The following is a 12,009-nucleotide window of genomic DNA, read 5'->3' on the forward strand; positions in this document are numbered from 1 at the left end:
GAAGAAGCGTTGAGCAGCAACAACAGTACCATATACTCCGCCATTGTTGTGTATGTTTGTTCTCGCTTGCCTTTAAAATCGACATGTACTGCACGTCTACATACCTAACACATAATAAAAAATAAAAATAAAAAAATTTATGCATTTAGCAGATGCTTTTATCCAAAGCGACTTACAGTGCATTCAGGCTATCAATTTTAACCCCACATGCATGAAGTCACCGTTTTCAAAGATTCACATAATGGGTGTTTGTACAGAAACGATAACAGCGCCGGTTTAAAAAACTTGCACTTTGAAACCCATTTCTAAATTATCCATTTTCAATCCCCAAAATGCCATTGTCATGTAAATGAACAGTCAAAACGCATAAACCGTTTCCCTTTTTTGGGGGGTTAAGAAAGTTGTTGTGTAAACGGCCCCTCAGATTTTTATCTATCTCTTAACTCTTGGCTTCAGATGATTATCAGCAATGCATATTTGTTTTTCTTGAAACGAAAATAGAATGAAGTGAAATAAAAAGAGGGAGTGTCACCATTTGAGGAATGTCACGGACATTGAGGGAAACCTGGATACGCTCATTATTTGGGTTTCTCAAACCAACCAACACCAAATTTTATGTTTCATCTTACCTAAATAAGAATATACATACAGTATATGGTAAAAAGAAACAGAGATGGTAAATACTACAACCTTTGATTACATTTTCTACAAACCCCTCTTATCCCAGCTGAATATGTCAACTATATAGACAACTATTCATAAGTGTAACAACTATTCTAAATCATCACAGTGGCTCAATTCTCATTCAGAGTAATTTATCTGAATATCTTCTGAGGGAATCCAATCAGCTGCTTCATATCTGCTTCATAGGCATATCTTTCTCATTTGGACTTGCAATAAAAAAAACACACAGATCTGAGTGCTTCCAAACTTGTCTATATTATAATAGCCTACCAATTAGTGTAATTTAAAACAAGAGTGCAATAGAGCATGGTTGAGCCTTTGCATTAGCTCAGTGGAAGAAAGTGGAAAAGATGCAAACATGATGATGAAATTATCTCAATCTTAATCCTACATCCTCAGTATTTTTACTCCTCTCTCTGTTATCTGAGGTTTGATCTCATTTCACAGCCACAGTGATTCATGTTGATAACAAACAGCTGAAAAATGTTGTCAGTTTTTAACACTGTGTAAAAAGGTGTAACAAAAACCACCATGCCATGACCATGCTTCAGTGTAGGGATGGTATTGGCAAGGAGATGAGCGGTGCTTGGTTTCCTCCAGACTTGACACTTGTCATTTAGGTCAAAGAGTTCAATCTTTGTTTCATCAGACCAGAGAATTTTGTTTCTCATGGTCTGAGAGTCCTTCAGGTGCCTTTTGGCAAACTCCAGGTGGGCTGTCATGTGCCTTTCACTGAGGAGTGGCTTCCGTCTGGCCACTCTACTATACAGGCCAGACTGGAGTGCTGCAGAGATGGTAGTTCTTCTGGAAGGTTCTCCTCTCTCCACATAGAAACACTGAAGCTCTGTCAGAGCGACCATCGGTTCTTGGTCACCTCCCGGACTAAGGCCTTTCTCCCCCGATCGCTCAGTTTGGCCGGGCGGCCCACCCGTATGCATCATCAAACTGATGGTGTTTTTTCTATTTGCATGTTGTTGTTTTTTCTTTACTTTTTTAATTTGTGTTGAGCTCTCTCGGCCACTGTACCATACTATTTCATTGAATGGAAAAAAAGAGTATAAAGAGTATAAATATCTACTTTTGTGATCAAGAGGGGGGAAACATGTTAACTAACTAAATGTGAACAGGTTCTATAAATGATGACTAAATGATCATTTTGGGAGAAAGTACTCCTCTACCATTGAAAAAAGGTAAAAGGCAATTTTACTCGATTTTTTCAAAGTCATGCTGAAATTGTAAGAAATACAGAACAAGAACAAGTGAAACAAAGAAGTGCAAGCAGAAGGAAGAACGCAAGAAAGAAACTAAGCATTAGCTTTAGTAATTGGGATGTGGTCCAGGCATCTGGACATGCTCTAGTTTCACAAGAAGGGCGGTTTATTCCCATGTCATGCAGAAAGTGGTGAATGTTATCATATACACTGCAAACTGATAGCATTGTTATGGAGCTGTTATACTGCTCAGGGCTTCTGTGTGTGAGCCAAACCTCTGTGTGTAAACATTCTGCAATGTATAAACATTACACATTGAGATGAAACCTTGATCATGTCAGATTTTGAGTGTCTGCATTTCCTGGTTCATCAGTTCCCATCTCGTTCCATGTATTTGTCAGCTCTTTCTGCTCTGGGACTGGCCACTATATAAAAAAATAATTAATTAATTGCTCAAATGCACATGTAAATGACTCATTTTACATAAATTGAAATATACATGATGATACCTTCCATGCCAGTGGGATTTCCAACTCAGTGCACATACTGTTCAAACTCTTAAGGATCCTCTTCTCCCAGTTCACCTATAACAAACACACACACACACACACACACACACAAGACAAACAATCAGTCTTCTATGAACACTGCATGGCTCCAGAATGCATTTGGACACTTACACCACACTTAATGTATGGATATCTTTGCAAAATATATCAAAATATAAAACAAGTGAAATGTATTGTAAAGAAAATAGCACAAACATATCTTCAAGCAAAACATCTCACCAAAACAAGTTTGTTAGGTTATGTTCCAAATGATGACTGAATGATGACTGATGATGAATTTTTTTAGAAGATGCATTAGGCATTTATAATGTTACAAAAGATTTCAATTTAAACATCAATAACATTGTTTTACATTGTGCTGTATACAAATAAAGATGTTTAAAAGCATTTAAGTCTGTGTTCATTTCACAGGTCTTTTTCTCTCTATCATCTTCACTCTCCAAATCTATAAAGCATTTGCCACGCTGTTTAAACACATAAATACGTGTGAGTGCGCTGTTCGATGGAGAAGTCAGTAAATTAACCTAAAAAGGCCCTTAAAATATCTGTGAGGATAAACTGCTACAGTCAAGATAGTAAATCAGGAAGCAAGAGCACACAAACAACTTCATTTGTAAAGTCATACTGTAGTTGCTCAGTTATGTGTAAAAGAATAAACAGAGTTAGTGGCACTTCGTGGAATAAATAATAATCAGCATATTAGAATGATTTCTGAATAAGCATGTGTATTATTTTCTGAATAATCATCTGCACATTATTTTTATGGTAGACAACAGTTAGACACACACATACACACCCAAAAGCTGTAATGCTTTAGGAAATGTGATGTGGTTTCATACAGTATTCATGGAAGGTGTCTGGTGAGAAAGTGAAGGCGGGGTCTGTGTTCTGTAGACGACAACACAGATCACTGCATTACTTCACATCACAACTCATCAGCAGGGACGCTTGATGATATACGGGATTGGATCTAGCCTACTTTACGTACTTTGCCCGTTTTATTTTGTTAGGCTATTTTTTTTTTTCCTTTTAACATCTCAATAGAAACCCGTTTTATCTTGCATATATAACTATGAATTAGGATAAAACATGTGTCTTAATATAGAATGCAGCTCTCTGGCATTATGGCAGAGCAAATGTTGCCTGCAATTAATTTGGATAGATCTGTGTCTATATTGCGAAGGACAGTGAGAATATATCAGAAAATATGGAGACATTTACAATTCACGATATGCTCATCAATTCCACTGATATTTATAAAATTTTATGTGGACCAGGAATCGAGAATTTGTCGGAGTGTAAAAATGATAATAACAGCACGTCCGAGCCAAAAGGTAAACGAAATCTTACATTTTTATTGCATAGGCTATTACTTTGTTATCTTTCATGTGGTGTAGCGCATTTTAAACACAGACAAATAGGTAACATCTAAATTAACCTGTATAAGGGAGAAAAATATTTTGCATCACTGAATCAACCTAAATACTTTCACTTTTACCAGCAATTATTTTTTATGAGCTATAGAACGAGTTGAACGAGACTATACAGGTCTTGTACAACTTTCCATTTCTAAGCAAAAAAAAAGAAAAGAAAAAAAGAAAAGATCACCATAGTTTGCTTGTTAAATCTTGTCAAACAATGTCAATATAAATGTCAGTTTGTTTCTAGAGCACAGTTTAAAATCTTATAATTGACCTATACAATTAGAACAACATTCAAATAAACCAAGCAAGGCCATCAAAAGAGGTTAAATGAATCTCTACGCTTTCTTTCTTTGGTACTTGTCTGTCAGACATGAAGCAGTCGGTGCGGATCGCTCTGTATGTGCTCATCTTCCTCCTGAGCTTCATTGGGAACAGCCTCATCATCACCGTTCTGCTGCGGAACCGGCGCATGCGGACGGTAACGAACCTGTTCCTGCTGTCTCTGGCCGTCAGTGATCTGATGTTGAGTGTCTTCTGCATGCCCTTCACACTCATCCCAAACCTCATGAAGGACTTCATCTTCGGCCCCGGCATGTGTAAAGTGGCCACGTACTTCATGGGTGAGTCCGTTTGATATTTGGAGTTCACTTCACCAGCTCAGTGTTTGGAAATGACTTGTTGGTTCTCTGAAAAATTACCATAACCCGATTTTCTGCAAAGTTACCTGTTATTATAATAAGTCCCACTGTAAATTAATATGAGACCTTCTCTTTTCGGATTCTTTTTGTTTGTTATTGTGATTGGGGTCTTATACCAAGTGACTGAAGTTTTAAAGTAACAACTGTAGGTACGTGCTGTACAAACGCATGTAACTGTAAAATTACCATCTGTAATCTAGAAATGAGATATTATCATTGTTATTTTTTTTTTACCTTAAAACTAATTCTTTTACACAGAAACTTACAAACTTATACTTTTCAAGAAGGTTGAGGTAAAACTCTGTAGTAAATTGTTCTCCATTTATTTCTAACTTTTGACTCTTTTAAAAAAAAATTATATTATATATAAATAAATAGTAAATAATTAGTATAAATAAGTTTTATATATAATAGTTAGGCTAAATAATTTTTGCTACCAAGCAAATGGTACTGAGAAGTACCATGAGATTTTACTGCTATGGTACTGACTATTTTAGTTGTAACGATGTTATTTTGCCAGACAATTTGAGTATCTTGATACATTGTGGCAATGTTTACATAATATGCACTGATCTTAAGAGCTTCTTTATGCCCTAAAAAAGGGCCTCTGATAACATTGTATGCAAGAGGCAGACTGTAAAGGATCTCCTAACCAAAGGACATTACTTGATGTTCCAGCTGCTTTTTTCCTTGCATTTGGTCATAATTTATTTATTTATTTATTTATTAAAGTTGATTTAGAGATTCATTAAGGGGACAAAAGCCTCAATTGTAATTGCAAGACCACAGTTTTATGTTTGTTTTGTGCTATTCTGTAATACTTGCTCATGATAAAGATGACTTAATTTACATAATTTTGTTGTTATTATCATGTGGTATGTTAACATTCATAAGCAATCAAGCACTGTTGATTATTCAGAGGAGAATTGGAGCTACGGTCTTTCTTGTTGTAAAGGGTACAGTGTTACACCGTTAAAGTGCCAGCAGAAATTAACTTTATAATCAGTTCATGCCTTTGTTATCAGGGCTTAGAGTTAGTTTGTTATGAAGTTTCCATTTTTGTGTTTACTGTTGTTTATTGAATCATATACATCACACCTTCTTAGAATGACAATACTTATTTCTGTATGTGCAATTGAGTTCTGTGCATCCAAACACACAGGTATTTCGGTGAGCGTATCCACATTCAACCTCGTGGCCATCTCTCTGGAGCGCTACAGTGCCATTTGCAACCCCCTTAAGTCCCGCACATGGCAGACGAAATCCCACGCTACAAAAGTCATCACAGCCACTTGGGTCGTGTCTTTTCTGCTCATGCTGCCCTATCCGATAGGCAACACTCTGGTGCCTTTCATGCGCAGGAACAACAGCACAGGCCACATGTGCCGTTTGGTTTGGCCAAGTGATGTCATGCAGACCTGGTAAGATTTATTAGGACTGTGTTTTTTATTTTTATTTTCGAGGAAAAGTTGTTAAAAGAATAAGGACCAGAATAAAAATCCTGTAATTATTTATCCTCATGTTACCTGTAGCCTATACTGTTATGTTTTCGTCAGCAGTTATTTACACTAAGTGTAAAAAAAAAAAAAAAGAAACCAATACTGGTAGATACTGTTTACACCAAGTATAAGTGCAAATAGTGATAGATGCTATTCACACTAAGAAGTTTAAATAGAAGTAATATACTGTTTGCACTAAAGGTAGAACATCTGAGCAGTGGTGGGCAGAGCTAGTTAAAACTGCCTTTGCTAAGAGGATTATTTGCACTCAGTGTAAAGAGACATTGGCTTTTTCTTTCTGTGGAACACAACTCTTTTTAATGCAAAAAGTATGTTGACCATGTATGTTAATGGTGAAATACTTTTCAAAGCTGAGGAGTCATATGCTTTCCGACTTTGAAAAAAAAAACTGGGTAACGTAAACAACTAAGGATCCCACACAACACTGTAACAAAATTATTATAATTCAGGATTTGCAAATAAAGCACAGATTATTTGAGTATGTTTTACAAGAAAATACCATTTTAGTCTTTCTACTTTAAAAGTTCATGGTAAATTCTATGTGGTATTTGATAGCAATTTGAACACTAAAATTTGAAAAGTGAAAATTGTTTCAAAGAAAAGCATTTGTGTGTGTGTGTGTGTGTGTGTGTGTGAGTGTGCGCGCGTGTGTGTGTGTGTGTGTGTACTTTTCAGGTCATTCTGAACACAACAAAACTGTGCAAAAATATGCATGTTGTTGCAATGTATAACAAATTGAAAATACATGTTCTAATATCAGCCTAGTTTAAACCCTGAGCCATCCATTAACATTAAAATCTATGATTTTTGATGAGATCTGTAAACTCCGACTGCCCGAAATCTGCAGACTGGCCCTGACTTTCAGCAGCTCCTCCATACTGTAAATCAGGGGGAGAATCTTGGAATTTAGCCTTGTATAATAAATTATATCTGGAGACAAGTTTGGAACAGCATGAATAAATCATTTTAGCTTTGGGGTAAACGATTCTGTAAAATTAAACCTACCCAGCAGGATTTTTTTTTTCTTCTGTTATTTATTTATTTCTAGCTAAAAGTATGGTGAAAACAGACACAAATATAGACAATTTGCATAAATTTCCCCTCTATGTTAAAATGGTGTCTTATGAATTAATCTGTTAGTCAGTCTTATTTTCAGATTCAAATGAGACCAATCTACGTTTTGATTTAACTGACTTTGAATAGTTATGACCAGTCTTAAAGAAAAGAACCAGCCAGGTCTTACTGTCAACCCAGTTCTGACTTCTGACTTCTCTCTTATTTTTAGGTATGTTTTCCTGTTGCTGATACTCTTTCTCGTGCCTGGCATCATAATGGTGACGGCTTATGGCCTCACCTCACTCGAACTCTACAGGGGAATCAAATTTGAAACGGCTAAAAGGAAATCAAACAGAGGTATGGGGAAAATATCATTCAGATGTGGATTTGTTGCATAAAAGCCTTTTATAAATACAGCTGTTTAGTTGTGATGTCAATTTGTAGGACAACCCAATGTGCCCTTCAAGTAGAGTAATTACAAGTTTCCAAGCACACGAATGACCAAGCAGAGCCATATTTACTGGGAAACTCGAAATTCAACGATACGCAAGTTATGTTGATGTAACCATTGTGGAAACACTTATCTATAATATAGAAATGATATAGAGATCAGTGAGCAGAAAGCAATTCTGTTGCGAATGGTTTAAAGTGAATCACTCAACTTTATCATGGTTTTCTTTATATACCAAACACATTTAATTGTTAAACCATGTATAAGTACATATAAAAACCAATTTGATCATCATTTTGAATTCAGATGTAGAATAGGTTTAAAAATTACAGTATAATTCTTTTGTTTCATATGTGAATATCAGAGACAAAAGAGAAAAATGCTTTAGTATAACACACAATTACATTCTCACTTTGCTCACTAGAGAAAGAACACAGCGCTTCCAGTCTGAAAAATAGTGATGGCTGCTACTTCCAACCCTTGAGGAGAAAGCGTCCCGAACCCATGACGCCCGGCTTCAGCAATCCAAAATGCAAACTGCGAAGGGTTTGCAGCAACAGCCCTACAGCAAACCTCATGGCCAAGAAACGGGTCATTCGCATGCTGCTGGTGATCGTGGGGCTGTTCTTCCTCTGCTGGACGCCCATCTTCGTTGGTAATGCCTGGAGGGCGTTTGACAGACGTTCAGCCGATCGTGTCCTCTCAGGAGCGCCGATCTCTTTCATCCACTTGCTTTCCTACACCTCGGCCTGCGTCAACCCCATAGTCTACTGTTTTATGAACAACCGCTTCAGACAGGGTGTGCTGGCGACGTTCAGCTGTCGTAAGACTGATTTCGAGGAAGTAAGCAGGAGCAGCACCCGACGTAGCGCCAGAGGAGCTGGAGGGCAGAGAACGCTGTGTGGAGAAACCGATGTGACCAGACAGGCTGATGGTAACACACAAAGCTCAGGAACACGTTCCAGGCTAACTGACATCAGTATCCGTGGCTCAGCACAAGCATAACTGGCACTCGTTAAACCCTGAAATTTTCAGTATATTAGCCCAACAAGAAGTTTATCTTGAGTAAAATGTAAAGAAAAATATAAGATCAGTGTCAAAATCTGTCAAAGCTTTAGTAAAAAGGCTGCTAACGGAAGAGAGTCTTGTTGTACTGATGATAAAAGAAAGCACAAGCATGCAGACAGTAGCTGATAATATCACTGAAATGCTGATAGTATCCAGTGCTTAAATTTAGTATGTCACTGTTAAATAAACAGCAGCACCAAACAGAGCAAGACTGTGGCCTTCAGTCCTCATTACAGTACAGACTAAGACAAAGTCATAAAGGAGTTTTGTCTCTCTAATTTTCTGGCTCACCTACGTATACTGTAAAAAATTATATGACCATTAAGTTATTACAACTTGTGTTTTTACATTAACTCATCAAAGTTAAGCAATTTTCAACTTTATTTTATAACTCATTCTTTAAGCCAATTTAACTGAAGTTAAAATTATTTTAACGGCTGAGTTGCTTGCTCTTAAAAAGTTAATGCAATTCATTTGATTTCCTTGCCTTTGACTTGATTTGTGTGTGTGTGTGTGTGTGTGTTACTATCAAAGTAATCGTGCGGATGTTTTGAGATATTGCTTCTAACTACACTACCATTCAAAAGATTGGTTGAGGTTGAGATGTTTTTAAAATAACTCTCTTCTGCTCACTAAGGCTGCATTTATTGAATCAAAAATACAGTAAAAAATGAAATATTCTGAAATATTATTAACATTTAAAAATTTTATTTTAAAATAAATTCCAGTGATGGCAGTGCTTCATTATGCCAGTCTTTAGGGTCACATGATTCCGAAATCTGCAATACTATATGCTAAATTGTTGCCCAAGAAAAATGTATTATTATTTATCAATGTTGAAAACAGATCTGCTGCTTAATATAGTTGTAGTGTAAATATCTGACATCAGTTAGGAGTGTACACTGACCTACTGTATATTTTATATTTTGTTCTCATCTGCTTCTGTAATAACTACACAGATATAATTCTGTTTGATAAATGTATGACACATACACTTAAAACCTCTTTGGATTCTTTGCCAATACCTCAAAAACATGCAAAAATGTGTAAACGGTGTACAAAAAGTACCAGCTGGTCCCTGCGTGATGTTTATATGTTGATGTGTAGCTTTAACCGCTTTCTTCTAGAAAAGTACACGGTGATGTCTTTATCTCATGTTAATCCAGCCGTACTGTTTGTACATATTCTGTCCTTCTCATCGCATGAGACTTTTCACACCTGTTGTGCACTTCAAAGAACCTACTCAAGGCTGCTTCTGTCATCTGGGCTGTTTTCACCAGGACACATTCTCATTGACTATTATATTTGTTTGTAATATTTGTTTATGCCAAACTCGCGGTTTTATTTCCCTACTATTTCTCCTAAAATAATAGGGTGTTACAATGCTGTTGAGATGGCGCACACGTACGCCAGTCCACATATCATCTAATACATTAATATTTTAGGAGTGCTTTGTATGAAATGCAACCTGAGGGTCGAACCAAAATGTTCCTCCTATGTTTTTTTTTGTTTTGTTTTGTTTTTCAGTTGCGTCACTGTATTGTGGAGTGCATTTGTACTGTATTGTGCAAGTACATTAAAAGTGACCTTTTTTTACATGTTGGAAGTTATGCATGCTTTATTATTTTTACTAAAATTTTGAAAGCCATTCATAAAAAAGCTAACTGGATGCTCCTGTATGATACGGTTAACATCAGCAGCATATGGTAGAGGCACCAAGTCAACGTTTAATGTGATGAAAATTGTCATTTTCTTCATGCTTTTCCAAACCTAAATCAATCTGACTTGCTTTCTCCTGTGGAACATAGAATATACAATATTTTGAAATATGCAAAATTAAATTGACTTTCATCATATGGACCAAAACAGCTGAAACATTCTATAATTTATCTTCTTTTTGACTTGAGTAAATGATGACAGAAAAAATATCCCTTTAAGAAAGAAAAAAAAAAAAGCTACAAAATAACTGAAATCAGGCTTTATCTCATCTCTCTGCCATTACAAATAAAATAAGTCTGCAAGATAAAACGAAATAAGCGTAGAATGGCCCAATTTGGGTGGCTAAATGGAAATGTAGTTGGCTGAAAGTGTGGTGCTAAATATTTGGGAACAATGACAAATTGAGAAAGTCTTTCCGTTGCAGTACAGCAACCTGAAAACATTTTTTTTAATTATTTAAAAACAGCTTTACTAAGCATAATCCCTGTTCGTTGTCTTTTAAGAAGTTGCAGGAGTGCAAAATGAATACACAAGGGAAATAAATCTCACTTTTATTTCTAGATTTTTTTTGCCAATATTGCAGTTTTATTTAATGACAGGTGAAACTGAGCTGGTGCAATATGTACAAAATCAAACGGACAAATGAAACTAATGTTTTTGTTTTCTTTTCTGTCCCCTTGTTTCACATTAGGGCACATGATCCTAACATCACCGGCCCATTAAGGACTGTGATTGCTACCATACTGATACCTCTGAATATTATAACTAGAACAGACCGAGAAGGAAAAAAAAAAAGAGGGAGCAATAAAAGTAAGAGACACTGACAAAGGGGAAGTGAAAGGTTAAGAAGGGTGGAGGATGAACTGCACACATAAAGCCTAGCACAGAGCATCAAATTAGGCACTTTACATGAAAAGTGATCGTTACACTCTTTAAGCAACTAATCTAGACAAATGGTTTTCTCTAAGTGCAAAACCAGCAGAGATCATAATATCTTGATACAGAGTATATCACATGCACACAAAACTCTCCAGATGGTAAAACAGAAAAATCCTTTGGTTGCACGTTCATGTCCAAAAGGCAAAACAACTCAACATTATGACCAATTTAAGTTCTTTGTATGGAAGTATGGAACTAGAAAACCACTAAAGATTACCACTGTGTCCGTCTACGGTACATTTCCCAATCCTCTTTCCTTCTATAATGTAACAACTGAGATATTTTTGAGAAGTTGTGCCATGTTTGATAAGAAGTGCATGAAAACGTAAGTATAAGACATTTGGCATTTAACCTATACATTGCTGAGAGCTCATCAAGCGCAAAAAAAGGTAGTTTTTGGAAGAGCAGTGTTAATGGAGAAATATACAAATTAACAAGTGACACCAGCTGATTTTTAAACATAAAACTGACAATTTGTTCACTCAGTTTGCCATTAAATGTGGTTTTAAGGCGTGATACATGACCTCTACAAACAAGTTTGGAGCTCTTCAACTGATTTATAACTGACAGCAAAATGATACAATGCAAATTTATGGAGTTTGTTAGAATTTGTCCTCCAATTTTCTGTGCAATACACAGCTCAAACATGTCAGCTACAGATATGGGACAG

General features: G+C 36.2%; 1 protein-coding gene across 1 annotated transcript; it reads left to right on the forward strand.

The window, feature by feature from the left end:
• The first annotated feature begins 3,412 nt into the window (after positions 1–3,412).
• On the forward strand, positions 3,413–9,347 carry LOC132097942 (cholecystokinin receptor type A-like). Its single transcript, XM_059503960.1, has 5 exons — positions 3,413–3,798; positions 4,257–4,508; positions 5,749–6,007; positions 7,392–7,519; positions 8,038–9,347. The coding sequence occupies exons 1-5, from the start codon at positions 3,672–3,674 to the stop codon at positions 8,616–8,618; spliced, it is 1,347 nt and encodes a 448-aa protein (XP_059359943.1). The 5' UTR covers positions 3,413–3,671; the 3' UTR covers positions 8,619–9,347.
• Positions 9,348–12,009: the final 2,662 nt, after the last annotated feature.

The sequence above is a fragment of the Carassius carassius genome, chromosome 2, assembly GCF_963082965.1.
Source record: "Carassius carassius chromosome 2, fCarCar2.1, whole genome shotgun sequence".
NCBI classification, from domain to species: domain Eukaryota; kingdom Metazoa; phylum Chordata; class Actinopteri; order Cypriniformes; family Cyprinidae; genus Carassius; species Carassius carassius.

Bases quoted from the DNA above. Each gene is read 5' to 3' on its own strand.
- LOC132097942 (XM_059503960.1), top strand. From the start codon at position 3,672: ATGGAGACATTTACAATTCACGATATGCTCATCAATTCCACTGATATT. The intron at 6,008-7,391 runs GTAAGATTTATT...TCTTATTTTTAG, and splicing joins AGTGATGTCATGCAGACCTG to GTATGTTTTCCTGTTGCTGA. The intron at 7,520-8,037 runs GTATGGGGAAAA...TTTGCTCACTAG, and splicing joins TAAAAGGAAATCAAACAGAG to AGAAAGAACACAGCGCTTCC.